Raw genomic sequence first — 26,934 nt, forward strand, 5'->3', positions numbered from 1 at the left:
CAACACTCATACCACTTGTCTCAGTGATGCAGCTCTCACCTAGGGCAGCATTTCAGGTTCTACTCTATAAATTCAGATTGAAACATCACAGATTAAAACACCCATGTAAAAAGCAATGCATAAGCTCCTTGTGCTTGGAAAAGTTTAGCAACAACTCTCAATTCAAGCCCCAGTGTTGTGGCTTAACCAGGCAGACAGCTAAACACCATACAAACATTCACTCACTCCCCCACAGTGGGTGGGGGAAAGAATCAGAAAAAAGGTAAAACTTACAGGTTGAGATAAAGACAGTTTAAGAGGACAGAAAAGAAAGGAAAAATAATAAGAGAATATACAAAACAAGCACTGCACAATGTGATTGCTCACCACCCACTGACCAATGCCCAGCCAGTCCCCATGCAGTGGGCTGCCATCCCCCAGCTAACTACCCCCAGGTTTTTTTATTAGTCAGCATGACATCATATGGTATGGAATATCCCCTTGGCCAGTTGGGGTCAGCTGTTCCCCCCAGCTTCTTATGCACACCCAGCCTCCTCACTGGCAGGACAGCATGGGAAGCTGAGAAGTCCTTGAGTTAGTGTAAGCACTGCTCAGCAACAACTAAAACAGTGTATTACCCACATTTTTCTCATCCTAAATCTGAAACACAGCACTATACCAGCTACTAGGAAGAAAATTAACTATCCCAGCCAAAACCAGGACACCCTGAGATACAAAACCTCCCAGCTTTTGTAGAACACCTTGCATAACAGTGAGGAAGTTGCAACTGCACAAGACACCTCTGGAGCACAAGTCACTAGCTGCACCAGACTACCAGTTGCCTCTGCACACCAGAAAGGGTAACGCATTACTGGATTTCCCAGCAGGGCACAGATGATTGCTTTAACACATCATTCTCCTCAAGCTGCCAGCATGCTAGAAAGACTCCCACCACTCGCTTGTCAGACCTGCAAGGCCAAGTTTAAAAACAGGAATGGTAGCTACATATGGCTGCATTTATCCAGGTACAAATGGAGAGGAGCATCCACTGCTGCAGCACAGTACCAAGCTTTTGCATCTGTCCAAGACGTTACTTTGCCTTTTGAAGGCTCCTGTGCTGTTTCCAAGATACCGCTAGCACAACACCAAATCTAGCAAGGTCTTTGCTTCCAGATGTTGCTGAGGGAGACTCTTGAGAACCAGCTGGTTTGTAACTCAGAACAAATGACTCTGGAGTTCACATAAAACTGGAACTCATAACACATGGAGGATTCAATTACAGTTTGGTATCATCTACAAACCAGCCATTACTGCATATATCAGATCCTAAGCTGCAAGGCCTGCTGTATTTCCCTGTGATCTGGGAAGGCTTCCTGGTCAATGATCAAGTGTGATCATGACAATGCTGATTTTAAACCAAAACCTGAAGAAAGCAGTAGCTGGTAATCCATTTGAGACAGTTTCTGATCCTTAAGCACATGTAGAAGGTTTTGCTTTAGGAACTTAAAAGTGAAAACTCAAGCTGCCTTTAGAGGAAATTTCCTTTGTAGTTACTCAGCTCCCAGGAGGCTACCTCACCATGAATTGCCTTCTAGCTGGAAAGCCCACTTACAGAACTTTCTGCCATCTCCCCTACAGCAAAACACCCCTGGGGTTGGGCCAACTGCTGCAGATCATACCATTAACTTGACCCATCTTACAGTTAAAAGTATTAATCAGTTGCTCAGCAAAAATGAAGATGTGGAAGCATGGCACAAAGCAAAGCAAGGTTCAAGGTGTCTTGCCCAAAGGCCAAGTTGAATCAAACTACTACCATTACATCCATGAACTAGATATCCTAAAAGCTACAGAACTCTCACAAGAAACTGACATTTAGGCTCCAAAAGCAGATTTAATTGTGTTCCCAAGTTCCCAACAAAACAAACACCTCCCTACTCACAGGTTCCAGGAAAGCATTTTAAGGAAGATGGAGTGTGCTGATGCCACAGATCCACTAGCTCCGCTTCCCAAGTCATGAAAGGCATTAGCTGCCAGGGGGGGCCTCAGGGCACACAGGAAAGCCAGTGCCACAAGTGCTGCAAGTCCCACTCAGACCCATGCTACCCTCCTCCCGTTAAGTCTACCTCCCAGCAGCTAGTACACTGCACTTAAAATGCACCTTGATCAAGGAGTTCACGAACTGCACAATAAGTTTTTAAAGCACTATCAAACACAAGTGCTTTAAGTCTTACCTTAAAGTTTAACCCTGCACATGTTTCAAGTTACAATTAGTTTTAATTGTAAACACCAAAGACCTTTGTTAGAGCAGTTCAAATTTATTCCTCTAGACAATAATTCCCTCCACAGCCTAACATATTCCTGGTAGAAACTGTCCTGGCCAGAAGATCAGTTTTAAGGATTAAGTTAATGCTAATACAGACTTTAGTAAGAATAACCAACATAACCAGCAACATCAAGCCGCCAATTAAGCAAATAAAAAGCCAGCATCCTTTAGCAGTCAATTCCAACAATTTTAATAAACCTTAGTACACAGTAGGGTTCCCCAAATACACGCCAACACACTAGATGTATGCCTCCAAACAGTCAAAGATTATCCGAAGTCCTTTTAGCTTGGACTCCATGGTCTTTCCTTCCTACTACAGTTTGAGCTGTTTTCAAACTGTAATTTACTCAGAGACCACATCATTAGCTTGATTATAAGCCTGATTTTTTGCTTCAGGTTGCTGCTGTGAAACAAGCTTTTAATCCAACTTTAGCAAGTTTATATGGCTGAAGCCCCTGCATCCTTCTGTGACAGGCAGTCTAGGGCTATGTTACAAAATTGTGATTCATCTAACCAAAAAGGAACTTTCAGCCACTTAACCATGAATTGTTAGAAGCTTTCAAGAGAGCAGCGCCAAGCACTATGGAATCAGGGCTTCCAAGTCAACTCGACAGCACTCTGCCTTACCTCAGCAGCAGGACCACAGTGCAGACAAGGAGCTGCCAGCTACCTGCACAGGTCCAATGCAGACATTAGTTTGGGCAAGAACCTGCTGCACATTCCTTGGGCCAGGAAGGTTCTACCTTTACCGGTTGCTGGAGGTACTGTGTAGGGTGAGGTGTAAGAGCCTACATCCACCATGCATTTCACTCAGCTCTGCTCTCTACTTGCCAAGCGGTCCCTCTGTACAAGGTGGTGCTCACACACACACCAAGGCCAGATCACCAGCTCCCTATAGCACCCATAGGTGCGTCTCCTGGCCTCCAGGACTTTTGTGATTCCAGAGTATCTATCTGCCATTCTAAGGCTACTACCCCTATTAACAGAAGCACTTTAGTCTTCAGAAAGATTTTAATCCTTTCCCTTTGACAGAATCTGCTTTTTCAATGTTTGAAATGGCTCAGATCCACTGACTTTTGCAGAGTCTTGTAAGAAGTCAAAGTTAGAAGGCAAGCAGTTAAGCGAGTAGCATGAGAAGAGTCAAGCTGCATGAAATACAGGAATAACCAAGGCACAGGTTATAAACAAGCTCCAATGTAACTGTCACACTTCATTTTTTAATTTTTTTTTTAAAGCCTGAACAGCAAGAAAACCAAAGCAATGTATAACTTCCTCCTGGTGTAGTATCAAAATGCCTAGTTAACCAACAGAAGCTTAACCAGTATTCTTTGTACTAGCAACACACCAGATATTTAACACAGATGGGCTGCGCTGGCAGCTCCACGAACGCAGCAAGAGGCCGTAACGGAACAAACAAGTTGTTCCCACTGGCTCCTGTAAAGCAGAACTGGTAGCGCAGATATAATAACACAAAGTTGCTCAGCACAGGTAGCACACGTACAACTCTGAACAGTAACATTGTTCAACTAGCCAATTAATCTAATGCACCCCATCCGCAGGTAGTGTTCATTTCAGCAGAAGAGATACTGAAACATCTCGGGAGGTCAAGCAGCTCTGGACTGCAGGCAAGCCCATTGTCTTCTGCAGCTGAACAGGGACATCACTATGGAATATACAGTTTAGTTCTGCAAAGCATTACCTGTTTTGGGGGCCTCTACATTATAAGCAGTAATAACCCACCATTCCTCTGCCGTAAGAAAATGTTTTACTTCGGCAGGGCTGAAGCACAGCTTCTGATTTCCCCTTTCCCCACACTGTAGGGTTCATCAAGCAGTTCATGTGGGGGAACCCATAAAAGACAATGAACTAACCTTTTACTTGCTCTCCCCTTCAAAGAACTCCAAACAGTGCCCTAGTTACTCAGTTATAGGTAACACATTTCCTCAAGATAAGCAACACAGATAGGGATGCAGCTGAATCCAAAGTGCTTTGGCTTAAACCTTAAAATGGAAGCAATTCATTATGGTCCTCCAGTATCACTCCCATCCTACCCCTGGATATCTCCACATTGCATTTCTTATAAAATATACCCATGATAAAATAGATCATCATTATATATATATATATAAGGAACAATTAAGTTGTTATACTTGTTATCGCCACACTTCACACGGACTCTGGCTAGCATCACTGCTTACATCCCAAACATTTCTCACAAGAAAAAAAAAAAAGAGTTCCAAGTTTTAGACCTGCAAGCCAGTAAGCACCTAAGCAAGAATTAAACACACCACTGCCTGAAAGACTGCAGTGAATAATACAAGCAGCAATCTGATAGCAGGTCGCAAGTCTGAGATCTTTCGGAGCATCTACTTAAAGAACAGCTGCTGCTTCGTGCAGACACACTAGCTGGGCTTGGGTCCCTGGGCAACCCCAAGAGCAACTGTGCCACCAGAGACACACTGGGACAGACCACGCAGGTTCTTGTGTCACCTCCTGCGCCAGCCACAACACTACTTATGCAGCTCCAAGAAACTTTCTTGTTCTACCCCCTTCCAGCCCAGGAGTTCAACATGCAAGAGGCCATTTCAGGTAACACGGCTGACACTGTATCAAAGGTTTACTTTTGAGGTTTTCTGCTTGTTTCCAAGTTCCCATCACTGTATTATCCAAAGACACAAATTTTGGATAAAACCTCATCTTCTGTGGTCAAGCATAAAACCCCCAAGTGCCAAGCAAAAGAACCTGTGGCAAGATTGAGACCTGAACACTGATATATTGAGCCTGATAGTACCCTTTAAAAATGCCTAACCAGCAGCTTTCCTTCCCATCACTTCCTTGTACTCAAGTCTATTGGGATTACTTCTACTTGATCCACATTCTGCAGGTTTTATTGCCACAAGGGGCAACAGCAAAGGTCAGAAACTTCCTGTTCCCCTCATTATCCTGACAGGAACAGTCACTACACATAAGATACCACTGCTTTTCCCAGAGACCAGAACAAAAACAGGATGATATGAACACTCTCCACAGGGTTTAAAATAGCTGGTGTGTGAACAACCAGTGATTATTACTTAATTAGTTAAGCGAGACAACCACAGTTAACTCAATTTGCAAAGTGCTCCTTTCTAGTCTGTACCTTAACTCCCATCTAACTTTTAAAGCACCTGGACTGCTAGAACAAGCAGTTTTATTTCCCTTCATGTACTTTGCTTGTTGGAAATGTTGCCTACAACCCCATCACCTTCCCTCTCCTCAACAGCCACCATACTTACTCCACTGAAACACTTGGTTCTTTACAGAGCTCAATATACACCAATGCTTTGGTGATGCTCTCACTACTTCCCAAGGCTTTAAAGACTCTTAACCTTACACAGTCCCCATTATCCCTCAGGATTCTTGATCTTTGAAAAGCAACATGAAGAATCGGTCCACGAGCACCCAATGTTAACAAAGACTTAACACGTTCAGCTTCTCTCCTGTTAAAAACGACAGACTACAAACAGAAACGCTCCGAGAGAATGTCAAACCCTAAACCTCAGCACGCACTAAACTACAATAAAGCAGCTTTCCCTACTTCCCAAGTCACCTGATAGAAGATATACCCTCCCCACAAAAGCCCTGCACTACCTGTGCATGCCCCCTGCCCCCAGCAGTCACATTTACCCTGTTCAGCATTCGCTGCCATGTCTCCTAGATCTATTCTGGCAGCAGGCATACAATGCGCTCCCAAGGAAGAAGCGTGCTTTCAAAACACCTGCAAGCCCACAAACGCACTGTCAAACAGTCTTCCCAGAGTATTGAGTATCGCTAAAGTAATTGACAGAATGTTGCAGACAAGCGATACTCAGCTGGAGTGCAACTTCCTTATATAACACGCTACCGTACAGTTATCTGGAAATTTCAATAAAGTTACACTCAAAATCCTTCCCTTTCAAGCTCTGCCTATTCCACGAGCATATGTAAGCCTTCAAGCTCTCTTCAATTTTCTTCTCCACCTTAGCTTTAATTTGACCAGTATGACACACACAGCTTCACAAAAACTTCCAAGATAACCTACAATCAAAGCAAAGGTGTTAACACATAAGCCAAGTCTGATGCTACATACTTAACAAAACAGAGCTAGCAAACTGATCTTAACTATTAGGTAGCAGGTTCGCATCTGGTTCTAGACAAAATTGAGATTTACATAGTATTTGAGACCAGAAACCCTATGGGAGGACTAGCTTCTACACCTGAACCTTGCATGGAGACTCCAAACTGAAACCACATGTTTTGTGGGGAAAAGGATATAGATTACCTGCCTGACTCACCAAGGTAATAACAGCATACTTCAATAATCCCCTCTTTTTTTCTTTTTCCTAGTAAAGGATACTAGGATGATCAAGCCAAGTATGGTTTTAAGACTGCAGGGGATTGAGCAGCAGTGTTTTCCTAAAAGCCTAGGACACCAAGCATAGTGCATCTCCGGCTCCAGGAGGAGAAGGCACCTCGCATGTCTTTACTAGATGACTCAGGTTGTAGAACAGCACTGGCTCCATTAAAACAATAAATCAGACTATTCTGACTAGCTGAACGTGACAACTTTACTATGCTTAGCGCTTCAGTATCCAACACCGAGATCGTCGCTCCTTGAGAAGAGCCTTTCACCACGAAGCTCCCGAAGGAGCTACGCCAAAACTTGCCGGCCGGGCAGGCAGGCAGCGTTTCGCTCCTCCGGGTGCCTTCTCACAAGCGCGGCGGCCCCCGCTCGGGCGCGGGGTTCCTCTCTGCCCCCACCCCACGCGTGTCCACTCCCACGCCCCGAGCGATTCCGGAGGACGAGGAGCAGCCCTCCAAAGCTACAACAGCTGCCGGCGGCTGCTGCCCACCCCCGGGCCCGCGGCCGGACCCCGGCGCCGGCGCCCCCTCGCGGCCCCAGGGCCCGGGCTCCGGGGGCCACGTTGCTTCGGAGGGACCCGGCCACAACCGAGACCACCGCCGGCCTCGGCCTCCTCCCGGCCGCAGGTAACGGACCCCAACCCCGGGGAGGGGGGGGGGGGGGGGGGGGGGGGGGGGGGAACACGAACAAAAGCGGCCCGCCAGGACGGGCCGGACCCCGCTCCGGCAGCCGCGGCCCGGCCCGCGCCGCCGAGGGCCACCGGGGAACTTCTCCTCCCTTCCCACCTCCCCGGGCCCGGCTGCCGTCTACTCCTGACGGCGGGGCCGCAAGCGCGGCCGGGGAAAAGCGCCCGGAACCCTCCCCCCCCGCCCCAGCCCCAGCCGAGGCGGGCACCGGAGGGACCCCGCGCCGCCGCGGCAGGGCCCGGCCCGGCCTTCCCAAGCCCGGCCCGGGGCGGCGGCGGCCTACCCGGGTTATGTAAGGCGAGCGCTAGGCCGGGCCGGGCGGGCGCGGGGCCGGGCCCGGCGCGGCGGGGCCCTGCCCTGCCCTTACCTTGTGGATTCTCTTCAGCGCCATTGTGTGCGCGAAGGCGGCGAGGAGGGGCGGGCGGGCGGGGAGGGGGCAGCCCGCGGGGACTATTTTCCGAGGGGGAGGGGGGGAGGAGGAGCGCGGAGGTGGCGGCGGCGCGGAAGGAGGGGGGGAGGGGAAGGGGGGAGGGGAAGGAGAGAGAGAAGGGGGGGAGGGAGGGAAAGGGGGCCCCCCCAGAAGGCAGCGGCGGAGGGGGGGGGGGGGGGGGGCGGCGGGGCCTGCGGGCGGGCCGGCCTGGCGCGCTGCTCCCCTGGCGGCGCCGCGGGGCTGGAGCTGGCTGCCGCTGCCGCAGCTCCTACCGCATCCCTCCGCCGCCTCTTTATGCGCTGGCGCCTCCTCGCCGGCCTTCCGCGTATCACTCCGCCGCGGTTCTCCTGCCCTCCGCCGCGCTCCGCCGCTGCCGGGTGGCGGGCGGTTGGCGGAGCGGAGGCGGCCGCCGCGGCCGGGGACCGAGGCCGGGCTGGGGGCGACGGGAGAGACAGGGGGCCGGGGGTAGACACACGGCGGGGACTATTTGTCGTGCGTCCGCCGTGCAGAACTCTCCAGAAGGGGGAGGGGGAGAGTGCGGAAGGATACGGCGGTGCCCGTGACGGAGGATTCTCGCGAGAAGTCGGGCCGGGAAGAAGTCCCGGTCGCGCCGCCGCCGTGGGGCCGGTGAGGGCCTGAGGCGCCGCGGGCCGCGGCCCGGCCGGGTCTGAGCTGGTGCCGGTGGCCCGGGCGGGACTGGGCCCCCCCCGCCTCGCCCCGGCAGCTTGGTGGGGAACCGCCGCCGCCCCTGCGGCGCTCCCTGCCCCGGGAGGTGGTGGGCTGGCCCCAGGCGCGGCCCGAGGCCCCTTCCCGGAGGAGGGCCGGGGCCTGCGGGGCACAGGCCGGCGGCGTACCGTCCCCGAGGAGGCAGGGAGGGCATCCGGGACGGGCCGAGGCCCTCCGAGAGCGCGTGAAGTGGCACCAAGAGGGATGCTGGTGACACCTAGTAGCTGGCGGGGGCAGCGCGTGGCTCAGCATACCTTTCCCGCGGGTAGCAGCATGGGGTTGGCGCACAGGAATTCATTTTTAGGCCTGGGAGGACGGACGGATGAAGTACACCGAGTAGATCCCAACGTGGCTGCATAATAAAGGTTTGAATCGTCAAAAAGGATTGTATTTACATAGCAAAGTACCTCAAATGTCAGGCTTACCGAGCATACCAAAACCACAGTATAGAGTGAAGAACTCGAGGCAAGCAACCAAGGGCTGGGTACCCAGCAGGCCAGTGGCATCATGGAGGGAGGCAAAGGCTCTCCAGCAGAGATATCATCCAGAGCCCTGGTGGCCAGAGATGGAAGAAAAGTTTGTCTCCATCCAGCATACCCATGGACAATACCAATACAAGCAAAAATAACGATTGTTCTCAGACGACTGAGCAGCTCGTATCACAAAAAGTTGTGGTTTAACCCCAGCCGGCAACTAAGCACCACGCAGCCGCTCACTCCCCTCCCTCACAGTGGGATGGGGGAGAGAATCAGGAGGGTAAAAGTGAGAAAACTTGTGGGCTGAGATAAAGACAGTTTAATAAGTAAAGCAAAAGCTATGCGCACAAGCAGAGCAAACAAGGAATTCATTCACCACTTCCCATGGGCAGGCAGGTGTTCAGCCATCTCCAGAAAAGCAGGGCTCCATCACGCTTAACAGTGACTTGGGAAGACAAGCACCATCACTCTCAGTGTCCCCCCCTTCGTTCTTCCCCCAGCTTTATATACTGAGCATGACGTCATATGGTCTGGAATATCCCTTTGGTCTATTAGGGTCAGCTGTCCCAGCTGTGTCTCCTCCCAACTTCTTGTGCACCCCCAGCCTCCTCGCTGGTGGGGTGGGGTGAGAGGCAGAAAAGGCCTTGACTCTGCGTAAGCACTGCTCAGCAATAACGAAAACATCCCTGTGTTATCAACTGTTTTCAGCACAAATCCAAAACATAGCCCCATACCAGCTACAGTGAAGAATATTAACTCTATCCCAGCCAAAATCAGCACAAAAGTTCATCAAATAATCCCTCTGATGGCTGCCAACAAGCTGAAGGGTTCTGCACAGGTTCAACAAACTTCTGAGCCCCGTAACCGCGTCCTGTTTGTGTAACCGCACAATCAAAGCATGAATGGGCAATCACTGTAAACAGCCAGCTCAAACAAAAGGGCAACTTCCCTTCAGGTCTGAATCATCAGAAACTGAGCAAACAGGGCTGGGAACAGGACACTGCTTGTGTGTGACAAGGACTTTGTGCACACATTCAAACAAGGTACCTCTGTGGGGGAGTTCAGCCTAACAACCAAACTGCCTGCATGTACACAAACCTGTGGGGCATCTTGTAATAGTAATACATTTTAAAATTACATCAAATTGGAGTCTTCCCTGTTGGTCCTGCTTCTCTTCCCATTGCCGGCTTTGGATCATTAATTGGGACTGCACATGGTGGCTGGTGCCTTATGCTGTCTGGAGCCTTCCAAGCTGGCAGTCCTGCTACCGAGTCAAGTAAGAAAAATGCCAAGAGCACTTTTAATCAGGGTTGGAAGTTGTAAGACTTTCCAAGAAGGCACCAGGTTTTGTTCCTTTACAGGAAAGCCTAGTTTCCTATGGATTTCTCTCTTGTATAGCTAACATTTTTAGTGAATTATACTACGATTTTCTGTTGTTGCCCATCTTCTCATCTAGTACTGCAACAGGGTTGTTTTCCACTGTTCTTGTCAATCCCACACCTCCTGTGCATCTCTTGGCAAAGAGGGATGAAAGGCTTAAACAGGAAACTTCAGAGGTAAATAAAACACTGAACTCCAAGCAGCAAGCAGTAGCTCTGGGCTTGGAGCTCAGCTCCAAAACTTCCCCTAGGGTCAGACTGTCCCTTTGCTAAAGCACCCTTCTGCCAGCTGGTCCCTGTAGCTGGCAGAGCTACCCACAGGATTAATTCACCTGCTGCTTTTGAACAGGCAAGGTTTGGAAACCTCACACTACTTCTGATGTGTTGGTGATGACGAACTCATGCCTGCTCCTCCCAAAACGCCTGCTCCTTCCTCCTGCCTGCATAGCTTCTGCTCAGGGTGGGAGTGAGGATCTCAGGGTAAGCGCTCGCCCTTGCCTCTCACAAGCCTGGGGACTGCTGCCTTTCAGTGATAGCTGTGGTCTGTTCTCATGCCAACTTTGCTGCCAGCCTTTCTGCAACAATTCAAGATTTCTGGTGTCTTTAGCATAGGGTGTGTTTTGAATTAATTTCTTTTTCCTCCTCCACATTTGGTATGGAGAAAATAAATCACAGATTCATAAAAATGTTTTTCTGGGTTGTTTTTTTTATTCAACTTCTTTGGTTCATTTTGTGGCTTCTTGCTCTTTTCCCTCTTTCTGCTGCCTTTTGGGTTGCTGGACACCCCTCAATTGCAGAAGAGCAGACAACAACGCTGCGCCGGCTCATTGCTCTGTCAAGCCCAGCACAAGGGAGCCTGCTGGCCTTCCTTGCCACGCCAGTCTCCACCAGCATGGGGAGCTGGGAATGCTCAAATACTAATCCCAAGTAGTCCTGGCCCTTAAGGCTCCCCCCAGTTCTGGGGCAGAGGCAAAACTGCTTTTCTTCCAACGTTTTCTACTTTCCTCTCTTATTGCCCAGCCAACATCTGATCCCGGTCAGGCAGTCTGATCCCACCTACTAGAAGGGACTTTCCAGATTCCTCTTTACTAGGAGATGCTCCCTTCATCCCAGAGAGCAGTACAGCCACAGTAGCTTTGCCCCTCACTCAAACTTGGCCCATCTCTCAACAGGGCAAACATCATGTCTGGAACTGCAGTCATACTGGTGACTGCTGGGGGGACAAATGATGCCTTCTTCTCAGGCATCTCTCAGGAAACAACCTTCTCATATTTTCTGGGGCAGTTTTCAAAATACCTTCAAGTCACAGCCTCTAAGGACTTCACTTCTTAGAGGTCTCCATGTCAGCCAAGATTAAAGTAATCTTTTTCCAGTATTCTCAGGAAAAGTGTTGGATTTTGTCCCCAAATTGGAAAATTATTTTTGGCTCACAGTAGCAACAGAAACAGTCTGGATTGCTACTTTTCTTTGTCAAGCTTTGAAAAGTCCTCTCTGAGTAGTAAAGCATTGTAAAACTCAATCCAGAGAATAAACAATCTTGAAAATAAAAAAACAGAGGAAAATACTTTTGTTGTGGTTTTAGTACCAGGGATAACTATGATCTGCTGTTTCTTACCAGATGGACGTGAACTTCTCTAAGAAATAAGAAATGGAAGTAGAAAAGTAATTTTCATCACTGTTTTTCACGAGGTCAGTCTCCTTAGAATTGCTGAAAGGCAAATCTCAATTGCAGCTTCTGCCATTTGGCCTGTAGCTGTGAACGGATAGATGTTAACTTGGTGTAGGCTGCAGGGAACTGAAGACTGGGATGTGTCTTATCCAGAAGGTATTTTCCTCAAGATTCACAGTTAGATCTCTGTCTGATGTGGCAATAGACTAAACGCTTTCCACCGGAGCTCGGACATGTCTAAAAATGCCATGAGGTGCAAAAAGATCAGGCACAAATAAACATTAACCTAAGATCACAGGGAGCAGAGCCAGGAAATACTTGGCCCTGTTGAGCTCGAGGTCAGGATTTCTCCTCCTGGCTTTTTGCCCCCTCACCCTATGGTTTTCATGTCTTTTGCATTCTCTTTTCCTTTGCTTTCTCTCTTTGCTGAGGTTTGTTGGTTAGATTTCCCCTTCATGGTCCTGTCTGCAGCACTTTCTCACTGCCTGTCTCCCTGCTGTCTCTTGATTTCTACTTTCTCTTGTTAGGACTTCCTTATCCCACCTGCTGCCTTTCTTCCTTGCCTCTCTTCTACCTCGCCTGTGACTTTTGCAGGTGTCCTTCTGCAGGTTTCAGTCTCTTCCCACCCCTGCCCAAACATTAGGACAGCGGGATTGACCCATACGCACTTTTCTGTATCCCACATTGGATCGTATCCTAGTCCTCTTCCCAAAAGGGTGAGTTCTGGTCACCAGCACCAGAGAAGATGCTTTGGGCTGCATCTGCTGTGAAAATGACAGCTGGTCCCCATCCACAGCAGCCCCTTATGCAGAGAAAGCGTTGCTTGTTAGGCAGATGCTGTCTCCCTGCAGGGGTTGCTGCTGGCCCCTCACACAGCACCCTGTCACGGCACTTTAGGAGGCATTCCACCTGCAGCTTTCTGCCTTATCTCTCAGGGACAGAGCTGGTCCTGCAGACGCAGGGCACTGTGAGGTACTGTGGTCTCTCATCCCAGGAGCACCGCTGTGCTCTGAACTTCTGTTCCAAAGAGAAGCAGCGAGTGATCTGTCTATGCCTGCCAACATCATCCCGTGCCAGCATCACCCACTACAAGACAGCAGAGCATCACTGGAGGAGTTAGTCGAGTCCTGCCTTATCCTCAGATGACTCTTGCCTCCATGTGCCTTTCCTTCACCATCTTCCTCTGGTCAACTCTGCTAAACAGGGTCAGGCTGCAGTACTGTATTAGGGAAAAAACCCCTAGACCTGCTTAGGCAAAAGCACAAAAATTGAAATGAGTACAAACTTCCCAGCCTAGCTGGCTAAATCTGCTTTTTCTAGGCTTTGGTAACCAGTGAGGCCTTTGTTAGACAGTGAAAAAAATACATGGAATCATTCCCATATTAGTTTTGAAATCCGCAAATGAGTCTTGCTATAAAATGATTGGACTCCTTTCAAGATTGTTCTCCAAGTCAAACCTGAAAATAGAAGCTTAGGAACAGTCAGGGAGCCCTGTTTATGATGGTATATGGCAGGAAGGTGAAACTGGCCACCTGAGCCCAACAGATGTGCCCTCTGTCACCCACTGAGGCAACCAGCAGCAAGGTCTCTGCTAATCTGTCCTGTGGCACCAGCTATCCCAGGCTTGAACATGACCAAAAGATTGCCAGGTATAGGAACATAGAAGATAGGATTTCTTATAACACATCATTATAAACTCTTCCAGTCTAGCATGCTGCCACAGAAAAACCTGGGAACTTAAGCTTCAGAGAAAGGCAAAGAACAAACTGAAACAACCACAAAGGAAAATCCACAATTTACCACCACCATCTTGTCCACAAGAAAATTTCCAGCAGGCGATGCATTGCTGTGGGCTGAAGGTGTCATAACTGTAAATGTCAAAAATATATATAATCTATAAATCTCAAAATAACTGGCACTTTCCCTGTTGTTGCAGAAGAGGCATGGTGCCCATCTCTAGCTCTCTCAGGACTCTGGATATCCTGGACCTGTTGTAACAAGCTGCTTCTAGCAGGACATAACCCTTCTCTTTGTGTATTATTATGCATCGTAGTCTCTGGCATTGGAGGCAGAAGATATAAATTCACAATTGGATTTAAATGATCTAACTACAAACTGTTGCTGAAAGAAGCAGTCCTGACCCACCCCCCCCCCAAGCAAACAGCTAGCTGTTTTCTGACACCCAGTTGTGCTTAAGTTGGATCACCTGATCCAAAAGTAATTTTTACTTTCACCCAGCATTACTTGGCATCTAGGGCTGTGAGCTGACCTGGTTCTCTTTGAAATCACTCATGCCAACGGGCTGGAAACGGGCTGGAGGAAGCCCCCCAGAAGCGGACAAAACCATCTCTGTCACTGGCAGCATTGCCTGAAAATTCATGCAATGCAAAGAGGAGCACTGAGGAACTTCCTCAGTTGCATTTCAGGCTGCTTGGGGGTGTCCCAGAGAAGGTTCCCATCAGTAGTCACCAAACCTGCTATCCACCAGCAGTCTGGTTTGTGAAAACAAAGCCAGCAGCCAAGCCCCGGAGTCCCCCGATGCTGAGCCCACCTCCTCTGCCTGCAGCACACACACATGCACCCGGGACTGTTCCCAGACCTGAGCCATGTTCTCCCTCATCAGCTCTTCCAGGTCTGACATCTCCTCCTTGAGGTACACTTCTTTCCTTCCTTTCTCATTGCCCCCCGTTAGCTTTTATTGTGCCTTTTTCCATACTCTGTCTCTGTTTGGGCCTCCTTAGCCTGTCACCACATTGTCATCTGCCCTCCTGAAGCTGCCCATCAGCAGCAGGCTCTGCTGGGGCTTGCAGAGCATCTCCTCCCCGCCTTCTCATCCCTCTTTGACTGTCTGGGTTAACAGATGCCCAAAGTAGCTGCTAGAACTGCTTACACAGATACACCATTTTTCTCTGCTACAGAGGTGTGTAGAGGGGCTGGATTTGCAGAGGGACCCCGGCAGCAGAAGTCCAGCAGTGGCCAAACAAGTTGGAAGGTCTTTAACAAACCCCATGGTGTCACGTGGCCCTGCTCCAAAGGGATTTTCCATTTCTAGAGTCCTTTGCCGTGTGCTGAATGAATCAAATCCAGGATTGTCATGATTTTAAAACCTAAATCAAGCTAACTTTTAAAGTGAATTGCTCTTGTTCTCAGTTAAATGTGTTTAAAACTAAGTTAGTCCAAGAAACACTGAAATCTTTTATTCTTTAAATAAAGCGGGGTTGTGGGTTTTGTTTTTTTTTTTTTATTTTAAACTTAATGGATTTTTCTACAAGAAAAAAAGGTATCAAAGGAAATTTCAGTGTAAAAAGATCCAAACCTGAAAAAAGTATTGCCAGGTTTTACAGATGCAAAAAGCTCATCTTGCTGTTTTGCTGATGTGGTTTTCTTTTTTGATATTTACCACCCCATCTTCTCTCAACCACTGATTTTTCTTTTGTAGGCTTTTGCTGGTTTTGGTGCAAACATGGATGTAGCTCAAAGCACAGCCCCACAAGCAGCTCTGAGCATGGGGGGAACCTCAGCCTGCCGCTGCCACCATGTGGGATGCAGGAGACAAACTTGAATACCAAGACTTCGCTTGACCAAGATGGTCAAAAGCTCAAGATCAGATTTATCCTCTCCAACTTCCCTTCTCTAGGTGCATGTTTCTGGAGCAAATGATCCCAGAGTCTTGCCTCGCTTCAAGCTTGGAGCCATGCCGATCTCAGCAGGAGCCTGGGGGATAGGCATCAGAGGCAGGAAATAGAAGAATAGGGGTAGACCCAGATTTTCTAGCTCAGTCCCAGGCTGGGAAGCTGCTGAGCTCAGCCAGCATTGCAGAGCTCTCCATGGGATATTGACGACAGTGACAGGGCAGTCATGGAATGGTTAAACATAGTCAAAGAGAAACAACATGAGCTTTTCAGGCAGAAATCCAGGCAGTGCTGACAGCTATGGCCAGGTCCTGAATTGTTCATTCCCATGTTCTCAGCTTGCTAAAAACCTTCTGGGCAGTTTGGGCTTCCATGAGTATTTGAGTGAGCATCCCAGACATGCTAGTCAGCCTGCTTGTATCTCCATCCTTTGCCATAGTAAATCAGAAACTTCCATGTTATGCCCTGGGTCTACCTGTCTGTGCTGTGGGGACGGGCTCCTATAAATCTCTCCTTTCTGGCCATGAGAGCGTCAATAAATCTCCCTTGGATGCATGTCCTGACCAAGAATGCAACAATAAATTTCCTGTAAGTGGTGGAGAGAGGAGGAACAAGGAAAGAGATAGGATATTCACGCATGTCATTGCATCTGCTTGCATGGGAAAAGAAAGCCTGGCATCCCCCCTCTGGCAGTCAGGTTCTGGCTCCATTTTCCACCCAGCCATTGCCTCTTGCTCCAACCCCACGGGCTGCCCTGCTCAGGCTCTCTGCATGCCCGCTGCCCCCCCAGAGGTCCCTACTCACCCCTGCACCTCCTCACCTCCATACAGCATCTCCCTGCCATGGCTGCCTCCTTCTGCATGGGAGCTCCCAGAGATCACCAGGCGCTATGATCACAGTTCCCACACTGCTCCCTGCCACCTTCAATTCCCTGAAGTACTTTTTTCAGGGAGACAATCTCCCTCCAAACCACATGCTCACCTTCTCCTCTCTTCATGCCCAAGTTGTTTTATTCTCCTTTCATCCTCCCTGGCTGTATGAATGGCAGCCTTCTAGGGTCAGCTGCCAGGTGTTCTTCTGTGCCTTTATAGCACTTTCCCAGGGGGATCTGGCCTCACTTGGGGTTTCTGTGTTGCCCTGTTGCACAGGACAATCCCAGAAAGTCTGCAAGCCTGCTGCTGCAGAGGAAGGAGGAATACTGTCACTGCAAAGCAGGTTCAGGCAAGGAGCACTGTTTTGCTCAAGGTCTCTCACCCAGTTCGGAAGATGCTCTGTCAGCTCCTGTGGCTCCCCAGTCATGGGATCCTGTCTTTGTGAAGGCTGTCCCCTCCCTTGCTGCAGAGGTGGGAGTCAGGATGCATTAGGGCAAGACCAGCTTTCCAGGGGTCCCTGGGACTGCAGCACTGACCAACCACCCGCTGTCAGCAAGCTTTTGGTGGCTCCATCCCCAAAGCCAGATTTGCCTGTCCTGCAGGCTGGAAGATACCTATTAAAAAAAAAAACGCAAAAGCAACCAAAAGGCATGCATGTACACAGCCATTTATTCTGTAGTAGTTTTACTTCTCAGCTCAGCCCAGTTGGGTCCCCAGGGGACACATGGTAGGAGGCCAGAGGAGATGTGGACAGCCACTTCCCTTTCCGCAGTCTCGGTGCCAGGGTGACTGGTGACAAAAGGCAGGAAAGTACGTGACTGTTAGAGGACAGAGGGCAAGACTACACCTGTGTGTGAGTGTAGGGGTCCCAGTGGGAGACCCCAGGGGTCTGTGCTGAGACCTGGGCAGCTTAACACATGTGACCTGGAAGAGTCAGGCCTGGAAGGGACCTGGAGGAGCTATTCAAAGCATTTTTACCAGTACAATCAAGTAGAAACCAGCTTCTTTTTGAAGAACAACTGAGTACCTGAGATGGTCCAGCCTGGGAAAGAAATGGCTGAGGCATGAAGCCATCAGTGATCTGGGGAGAAGGGAAAGGCTGGTTGTTCATGTCTCTCCCAGCACCCCAAACAATGCTAGCCTGTGACAGCTTCAAAATAGGCAAAAATGACTTCTCCACCCAATGTGTAATTGGGGACTCAGTGCCACAGGACACTGCAGGTGCAGACAGTTTACAGAGGATCAAAAGAAGACTGCATAAATCACAGATTGATCCACTGAAGTTTATTAAATGGATAAAAACTTTCTCTTAGGCAGGAAGTTCTGGTGCCACAAAGGAAAGAAGAACCTTAATGGATAAGGGACATGCAGCACTCAGAGCAGCCCCACAATCCAGGGATGGAGGGATGGTCCATGCTGCTGTCAGGATTTTGAGCTCATCATTGCTGACGAGTGTCACAGCCTGGGGTCAGGGCGAGGCAAAGGATCTCCCAGGCTGGGCACGTCCCTGGAAAGGCATCCCATCTCCACATGGACTTTATGAGTGAAGTTCAGGGCCCTGCATAATCTGGAGACAGAGGGGACAATTACAAATCCTTTGGCCAGAACACCTCCCTGGCTCCCCTGACTGTCACCTCCTTTGTTCTGCATCGAAACTGCTTTGCTGAATGAGTGAGAGACAACATGTGCTTGAGAGCTGGAGGAAGCAGGTCACCTGCTTCCACAGGATTTTACCCAGCACACAGATGGCTCCTCACTGCATCAGAGAGACTGAGCCAGTTCACACAACCCAGTGCAACAGAGAATACTGCAGAGCACTTTATTTTTGCTAGGGTGGGCAGCAAAGCAAGACCTGTCAGTGTGCAGGGCTCTGAGGGTACGCTGGTGGTGCAATTGCAGCACTAAAAACACCAACTGCAGCACTTTTTAGCCAAGGAATCAAAGCCACTGGTGTTAACCAGCCTGGCATCCGAACCCCATCCCTGCAGGCATCCCCAGTGTAAAGCTGTCACTGGGCAGCCTGCCTTTCGGCTGAAGCCAGCAGCTCTACCGGCTTTTGCAGGACAACAGCACATGATGCAAAAAAATCAGGAGTAAGCAAGCACTGCTGCAGTGCCCATCCTGCAGCAGGAGCAGGCTCCGTTATGTCTGCTGCCTGCCTGCTCACCAGGAGCCATCCTTTACCCAAGAGACACCAGGGAAAGCACCATGTTCCTGGGCTGGCTTTTGGTTGGGGGCATGCCACGTGCATCCAGTACCTGCTCCTACCCACCTTCAGTCTTGCACAGGGCCAGTGGCCAGGACCAGCTCCTGGGTTAATCCAACTTATACCTAAGGCACCTCATACAGAGCAGCCAGTGGGTCTCCAGAGGTCAGGAGAGACTTCAAGAAAATTCACAGCATCTGGCTACCTGCAAGGGATCTTACCTCCTATCACTACAGCACTTTTACATTCTTTTTCCAGGTTATTACAAGTCTCAGGCATTCACCGAGACTTTTCCCTGTCTAAACCAAGTCCTGGCTACAGCTGTCCACTCCACCTATGGCCATTGGGATCTCAGGAGAGGCTGATCCCTTCCCCAGACCCAACCAGTACACAAAGGCCCTTCTAGAAACCAGCCTGTGTTGTGTTACAGGCCAGCTCAGCTCTTTTGGATGCTCCCAAGGGTGGAAGTTGTCTTTCCCTGCCTTTGCAAGCACCTTTGCCACCACAGCGGACAGCTTTGTTCTTGCTGCGTTTGGACAGTGATTAAACTATGGATGTATGGATGGTTTGGACCACAAGCTCCTACATCTCTGCCCAGGCATATACAAATAGAACAGCTACTCAGAGGGATGCTGTAGGGTCCTTCAGGTGCCCAGAAAGGTGAGGCAGAGCAGGTTGCAGAGGCCAAGAACAGGCACCCAGATAACATCCAGCTGCGGAGCTGCCCTGCCCCTGGCCCATCTCCACTCACAGCAGCACAACAGCAGTACGAAAACCAGCAAGCCCAGGCTGGGGTGGGAGGTTAGTGCTGCTCTGGGTCTCTCTCAAGGTTGTTGGAGTCTGTTTTGGTGGTACCTTAGAAACCCCAGCAAACCCGCTTTACAGCGCATCTGACCTGTGTTCCTAGCCTGGGGAGGGCTTGTGGATATAGCCAACGTGTTGTTTGGTTTTTCAGCACAAAGGTTGGCTAAAACACCAAGTAAATCACTTCCTCCTCCTGTGCTGGGTTGTCCCTGCCACTGGGGCTTCACTCACCAGCTCCAGCTGGCTCTTGCGGTGTGGTGGAGGAGGCTGCCTGGCTCCCCAGCCCTCTTCTTGTGGCTCCCTGAGCAGCCAGGTGGCTCTCCTGCCTATGGAGCCTGGCCTTCTGCTTTCAGTTCTACCTTCAGCACCTTCAGCTAACACCTGTGATATTTCTGTCTCTTCCACTTCTGCTCTGAGCCAGCATTTGGGCTACTCTGGGTCTGTGGTCACTAGGACCAGGGACCTGAGAGGCTTGAGGGCCTTACTGACAAGCAAAAGCCTGGCTGCAGGAAGCCCCTGTTGTGTTGCCAGTGCCTGCGGACAGTGCCTCCTGCACCAGCATCTTCTGGAGCTGCATGGGGTGGGGGGGATCCAGAGTGCTGCGAGTCACCCTCTCTACTAGAAGGAATTTGCTTCTGTTTCACCCCTGGAAACATGCTGCACTTAATAAATTCAATCTTTGAAACCTGCTGCACTTAATAAATTCAATCTTTGAAATCTGCTGCACTTAATGAATTAAATCTCAATTTCCTTCCTCATTCCAGCTCAGTTCAGCCGCACAAAGACCTGACAGATACGTTGGGGCTTTCCAGAGGTGTAAGCTCATGGATGGCGAAACCTGCCACATCCACCCAGCACTGCCCAGTGCCTGGATTCCCCGTGGACTGGGAAACCTCACGAGTAACCTGTGTGGGAGGGCTCTGGTGCTTTCTACAAGCTGCCTGCAGCCTCGATAGCTCCTTTCATTTTCATTTTTCTTGGTGCCGGGAACTGCGGAGCTCCACCCGTGGCACCAGAAGCCTGTACAGTGCAGAGGATCCGGGTCTCTGTCTGCGGCCCAAAAAGAGCTGTGGCTGCCCAGGCTGGAGCACAGAACCCATTAACCCCAGTGCAGGAAAACCCAGGCAGCGTCTGGTGTCGTGGCTGGTAACCGCTCCGGTGAGTGTGGCAAGAGGAGTGAGGGATGGCCCCATGGCTGCGGAGCAGGGAGGGCTGGCATGGAGTGGGCATCAATGTGGGAGTGACTTTATCTTGCTGAGTCCATCTGGGCACAGGCAGCAGTCCCAAGGTGGCCTGGGCAGCACACAAGGGAACCTCCCCAGAAGCGGCTGCTTTTCAGCAGCGTGCAAAGGGTGGGCTCCATTCCGTGCTTTGGGGTGCTCACGGAGCGCTGGATGTGCATCTGTCCCCCCTTCTCCGCTCCCCACAGGGCTGCTGCGGGCACTGAGTACAACACTTGCTGCTGACTGCCCCCCCCGCCACTCTGCCGCAGATGTCTCAGGAATCGTGGCAGCCGAGCCACCCCACCGCCTCACTCATACCCCAGGCCCGTGGAGGGCGAGCACAGCGTGCCGTGTACCTGCTCCTGGCTCTGTGCGCTGCTGCGCTGTACCTCACCGGCGAGCCCCTCATGCCCACTGCCCGCAGCCTCACCGACCACTTGGCAGCCCTGCAGATTGGGGTGCTGCTCAAGGGAACCTGCTACCTCACGGAGGAGGTCTTCCACCTACAATCCAGGTGAGCCAGCATGGGGGTGGCTGTCTCCTGGGTGCCTGGGACCACTCTAGGGGCAAAAGCTTAGCAGCCTCTGGGATTTGTGGGGGGATCTGCTACTTGCCTCTACTCTCACTCATGCCCTCTGTGGAAATGCTGTGCTGTGCCCTGGAAGCACACGCTGCTCTCCACCAGCCTCCTGCCTCTCTCATCTCTTCCCCCCTCTCCTGCCTGCCCAGCTTACCCATATGTCTGCGGACCTCTCCTTCTCCTCTCCGTGGTAGCTCCCTCGTGTGCCCTTTCCTGGGGACAGATCTCGGCCCCCAGCCTTTCCCCACCACCCAGTGCTGGAGGGCAGGGGGTCTCTTGGAGATAGTCTCCCCTGGCTGTCCAAGGTGACATTGCACCTGCTCCCCTCTGAGACCCACAGGTGCTGCAAGAGACCCAAGCACTCTCCTGGCTGGGGGCAGCTGGGGTGCACTTAGCAGGGTCCCACAGGGCTCTCTGGCTCCATACTGCTCTAGAAGGTCAGCGGCACTGGCAGGGAGGTGGGAGCATCCCCTGGCCAGTGTCCCGTGGGCTACAGATGGTGGGTGGGTGGCCACCAGCCTGTCTCCTGTCTCCCTCTCCCACCCAGGCACCGTGGCAGCTTCTGGAGGGCCCTGAGCGCCTGCTTCCCCCTGCACTGGCATGGGCCCATGCTGCTTGTTTGTGGCTCAGCCTACGTGGCTCTTCATGATGGAGATGGGCAGCCACTCGGCCTCCACCTCGGCCTGGCCAGCTTGTGCCAGCTCCTCATCCTTGCTCTGGGGCTCCACGTAAGGCACCGACACCTCTCACCTGGCCAGCCTGCTCACCAGGGAGCACTTCAGCCCTAAGCAGTCGTAGGGGCACGTGGCCCGGCTCTGCGTGGCCCCTCGCACATACAGCCCACCCGCTCGCAGCCCCACAGTGGGAGAAACGCTCTCGTTAGCTCAGCCCTGAAGAGCTGATTTCCTCGGCCCCGTACTGCCATGCGTGTCGGCAGGAGGGCCAGGCTGCCTTTTAATGAGCACAGCCGCCCTGGGGCGCTGGCAGCAGCCCTGTCACAGCCAGAGCCCCGCTGACACAAAAAAATGGGTATTTTAAAATCTGTCAGTCAAGCTGGAGCTTGAGGGGAAAGGGTTGCCTGTGTGGTCTCCAAAGAGTTAATTATCAGGCGTGCTGTGGGTGGCAGAGCCAAGCTCCAGGTAACTCTGCAGCATTGGGAGGGCTCTGCTTTACCCCAGCATAGCTGGAAGGGGAGAGGGGTCACACAGGTTACAGAAAGGTTCTTTGGGGAGGGCAGTCGTCAGGTGCCTGTGGGGACTGAACACCCATTTCCACCTAAATGAACACACAGAGCTGGCATGGACCACTGATGTCCTTGGAAATCCCACCATCAGGTGCTGGGCTGCCTCCATCCGCATGCTTGAAGCACTGGGCAGATGCACAAGTTGCGCTGGGACACACGATCCCAATGGATGGTACAGCCAGAAAAGTGCCCAGCTCACCCCACCATCAGCGTCCTCATCTGTAGGGGCTGTATGGGCCATCAAGGGCTCTTGGCCCTGCTGCCTGACGTGGTTGTGGAAGGGGGCAGCAAGGCTGCTCACTGTCCACATCTCTTTGGAGAGGGTGGCTGCTCTCCGGTCCCTGTAGAGATGTTGCAGAAAAGCCCAGGTCGCTGCTTTCCTCACTGCTGCTCTGTCTTTCCTTCCCTCCACAGAAGCCCTCAGCAGTGGAAATGTCTGAGATGTCTGAGAAGTCCAAGCAGAATGTCGCTCATGGGCTTGCCTGGTCTTACTATGTTGGGTACCTAAAAATAGTCCTGCCACGTATGTAGCTGTTTCCCGGCATTATCATGCCCACAGATAGAAATAGCTCCTTATAACAATCCTTCCCCTTCTACAGTGTTAGCAGGGAAATGGGGAGCAAGGTAGAAAGCAGCTGTACTCACGCCAGGCACCTCTGCCTGATGCTGTATTCCACCAGGGGTGAAAAAGTCGATGGAAGAATTCAGCAGAGCCAACCCCAATGTGCTGGCATGCAGGGAGATCTGGAAGCTCCACATCTTGATCCCTCTGAGCTGTAATATCTGTGATGACCTGGAGAAAGCTGACAGCAATATCCAGTACCTGACAGACCTCACTGAAATCACCCTGACCCGAGCTGGCACTAAAAAAAGGGTCTACAAACACAGCCTTTATGCAATCAGGGATGAAGACAACAAGGTATACTGAATGCAGTGTTGGGAGAGCAGTTGGCATGCATCAGCCCAAAGGTCCTCCTGGCCCAGAAGTGGCCATAAGGGCAGGACAGTGTCATCTCTCCTATTAGACAGCTTTTCAGCAGGCTTCTGTGAGATGGAGAGGTCCTGTTCATGCTGGACATTTGCACCCCTTCCTCCTGGCTGCCTCCTCCCAGGCTCAGCCCTTGCAGGGATGTTGGGCTCACTTAACCCCTCCTGGAGTTGATTTAAGTCCAGAAAACAGCTGAAAACTGGGCAGAAAAAAGCAGATGTGGGGCACAGAGCATCAATTCCCATGGGATGAACAAATATTTCCTTTTGTTTTGAACAGGTGCTTGAAAATGTCTGTACGAGTCATTATATAATTTGACTCCCACTCCCCCAGACACCTCTTTTCCAGGCTGACAAGCCCTAAATCCCTCCATCTCACATTGCATTCATGTCCTTCCACATCTCCTGGCAGATGGGCCTCTGCCTCTGCACCCTTGGAGGAGGGTCCTGCTGACATGACTGTGGATGGAGACATTGGCAGAGCGATACTTCTTACCCAGGTCTCCCTAATTTGCCTTTTGATGCTGGCTGAGTGCTGAACTGCTGCTTTTAAAGCCCTGTCTGCAGGGACCTCAGAGCCTCTTTCCTGGCCCTGCTCCTGGGGAAGCACAGTCAGTGTACTGATGCTGTGTTTCATCTGCCAGTCTCCTGCTGAGTCACTCAGCACCAAGTGAGCTCCAGCAGCTCGGCAGCCTGGACCTGGCCTGACCCACTGTGTGTTGCCAGTAAAATCTGTCCCTCAGCTTGCTGCCCGGTTTCTGGTGAACACGTGCATGGCAGTGATGCTAGCTCCCATCCTTGCATCTGCTCCAGGTCACTGTGGCAACTGCCTGCCGAGGCTGGTAGCTCTTCCTGCTACCCTCCATTACCCAGGGATCCCATCCCTCTTCCTTTATTAAACTCCAGTTTACCCAGTGTAAGACTTACTGGTAACCCTGCTCCTCCTTGGAATTTTTATGGCCTTAACAAATCTCTCCTCATTTGTTTAATCACCCTCCTTTAGCTTTGCATTCATCTTGCCAGCTTTTATCATCTTCTCTGTTCTACTCCCCATCAGGATGCTCAGACTTCCCCTTTTCTAGCAGAAAAGCCACCAAGAAGGTGCGATCAGACACAGGCAAGGGGTGTCTCCATAGGGGACCAAACTCCATGGGGAAAATCACTGCCCAGGCTGCAGCCTGGGAGCACTGACAAAGCCGGTGGCTGCACCCCGGGGCCCTGTGGGTGGGAGGCAGCTCCACGAGCCCACTCGGCGCACAGGGCATGGCTCTACCTGCCAGGCCAGTTGCTCTTTCCCTGCCCGACACAGGGCAGGGGGACACTGGGGCCAGAACCAGTGTCCCTGTCCCAGCAGTCCAGCACACAGCACCAGTGCAGGGCAGGCTACAGAGCCGCCAAGGGGTCTCAAGGGCTCTGCCCAGCGCCAGGGTCCCCTGGCAGCCCTTTGCCAGGTGCTCGGTCCTCCTGCTCCTGTGTCTTTTCCTTCCATCCCTGCAGCTCTGGCACTGTGCAGTGGAGTATGCCACCCCGCTGCAGTCCCTCTACGCCATGTCCCAGGATGAGTGTGCAGCCTTCAGCCGGGAGGACCGCCTGGAGCAGGCCAAGCTTTTCTACAGGACCTTGGAGGAGATCCTGAGAGGCTCCAAGGAGTGTGCGGGTACCTACCGGCTCATCGTGTACGAGGGTGAGTGAGGAGGAGAAGCTGAGCATCCAGCGTGGTGGCTGTGTTCTCCCAGCCCTTTGAGTGACCTCAGATCAGGGCAAACAAGGGGAAGGAGGCAGGATCTGTGCAGCGCTTGGCTGGTATCCCCACTCAGATGGCCGTGGGGGGGTCCCTGCTGCAGTGGGAGGAAGGGGCTGCCTCTCAACACAGAAGGACTTCTTGCTGTAAGTCTCAGAGAAGCGGGCAGAGCTGGTCCCTTTTGAAGTCCCCAAAGGTACCTGAGACAAGGAGTCTTCTGCCGGGGCAGCAAGAGCACTCCCTCAAGGATTAAGTGTAACAGTGAGCTTCCAGGGGAAGGAGCAGCTCTCTTCACTGCTGCTGGTCCTGGGAGAAATGACTCCCCCTCCCCAGCACTGGGACGGGTGTACGAGTGTGGCTCAGTGGCATTCCTCCTGACAAGGGATGGGAAGGAGCAAGACTTTCCCTCTTCCCATCTTCCTTTCGTTTCCCTTCTCCTCACCTCTGCCAGAGCAGCAGGGCTTGAAAACAGCTTCCTGCTTCTTGCTGAAATGAATCTCGGTTTTTTAGGGGAAATTCAGCGCTCTCCCTGATGGGGAGAAGCATTTCTATCCAGTAAGGTAGTTCCCATCACAAGCACTACTGGGAGTCCAGCACATAGTGCCTGTATTTTACTTTACTTCCTGCACTTTGTCTTTTAAATTCTCTCTTCTGGCATGCTGAAAGGGGGGAAGTAAGAACCATATTTTGACTTCTCAGGAAATTCTGCATATTTTGGGGCATCTCCCAGAGACTCTGCTGCCTGCCCAGACCCCTGCCTTGGGCTGGACCAGTGAAGGTGGCTTTTGTCTTTCTTCTGTTCCAGAGTCAGGAGAAGCAGAGACCCACTTCTTGTCCAGAGAGATCCTCTGGCACCTCTGGCAGCAGCAGCATGAGTACACCGTGTATGAGGGGAACCACCCACACACCCCATCCACGACCCTCAACTCGACAGAGCTCAACCTCCAGATAAGCAAGTCTGACCTGCCGCAGCCTCTGAGAAGTGGCTGCTTCTAAAACACCAGTGCTGCCCAGCTCCACACCACCTCAGGGCTCCAGTCCCCCTTACCCAAGCCCCTTGCTCTTGCAGCAAGTGCTGCCCGTGGCAGCAATCCCCAACCTCCTGCAGAAACTGCCCACCAAAACCTCCTGTGTATCGTTTTTATTGAAAACAGCTGACTCAAACCACAGTCCTGTGACATGCTTCCCATTTTCTTTGTTATGTATCTCTCATATATTAAGCCATGGGTGTGGGTTTTTTTAATCTGTTTTGATTTGTGTCATATAAAGCATTTTCCTCTGGTACAAGTTGCATTACCCTGAATCTTGGGCACAATGTGCAGTCTGTCCTTGGGCATCCTGTGGTGTTGGATGGGGCTTTGGAAATCCCAGCCACAAGTGTGTATGTGTGTGCTGGGTCCAACACATCCAGCCAGCACGGCCTGACTAATCTGATGGCTTCTGCCAGCACAAGGAGTATGTGCAGGACATCCAGGGTACCCTCCAGCCTGACGCACCCACTGTGCAGTCACACACGAACAGCCTTGCTTTCTACCCATTCGGGAGGTGGAGTGGAAGAAGAGGAGGTCAGGCCTGGGGAACTCCGACATTCAGTGGTCCC

The 26,934-nt window shown here is 51.4% G+C and overlaps 2 protein-coding genes across 5 annotated transcripts in view; one reads left to right on the plus strand and one right to left on the minus strand.

Moving 5' to 3' along the window:
- UBE2D2 (ubiquitin conjugating enzyme E2 D2) overlaps positions 1-9,647 on the minus strand; it is a 31,883-nt gene extending 22,236 nt beyond the window's left edge. The window contains exon 1 of one of the 2 annotated variants that reach the window (XM_049829201.1): positions 8,777-9,647. In XM_049829201.1, the coding sequence (XP_049685158.1) occupies positions 8,777-9,031 (255 nt within the window). In that variant the 5' untranslated portion in view covers positions 9,032-9,647. Of the gene's footprint in view, positions 1-7,733; positions 8,258-8,776 lie in introns of those variants that run through there. The other variant, XM_049829200.1, reaches the window with a different exon arrangement.
- STING1 (stimulator of interferon response cGAMP interactor 1) lies at positions 249-26,603 on the plus strand. Of its 3 annotated transcripts, XM_049829197.1 has the most exons (8): positions 249-7,306; positions 20,325-20,718; positions 21,053-21,297; positions 21,911-22,091; positions 23,021-23,129; positions 23,287-23,525; positions 25,091-25,277; positions 26,140-26,603. In XM_049829197.1, the coding sequence occupies exons 2-8, from the start codon at positions 20,389-20,391 to the stop codon at positions 26,328-26,330; spliced, it is 1,482 nt and encodes a 493-aa protein (XP_049685154.1). In that variant the 5' UTR covers positions 249-7,306; positions 20,325-20,388; the 3' UTR covers positions 26,331-26,603. The 3 variants fall into 3 exon arrangements, with proteins under 3 accessions (XP_049685154.1, XP_049685155.1, XP_049685156.1); XM_049829198.1 differs by lacking the exon at positions 21,911-22,091 and having other exon boundaries at positions 23,021-23,106; XM_049829199.1 differs by lacking the exon at positions 249-7,306 and having other exon boundaries at positions 20,590-20,718; positions 20,990-21,297.
- The last annotated feature ends 331 nt before the right edge of the window (positions 26,604-26,934 follow it).

The sequence above is a fragment of the Accipiter gentilis genome, chromosome 26 (assembly GCF_929443795.1).
Source record: "Accipiter gentilis chromosome 26, bAccGen1.1, whole genome shotgun sequence".
NCBI lineage: Eukaryota > Metazoa > Chordata > Aves > Accipitriformes > Accipitridae > Astur > Astur gentilis.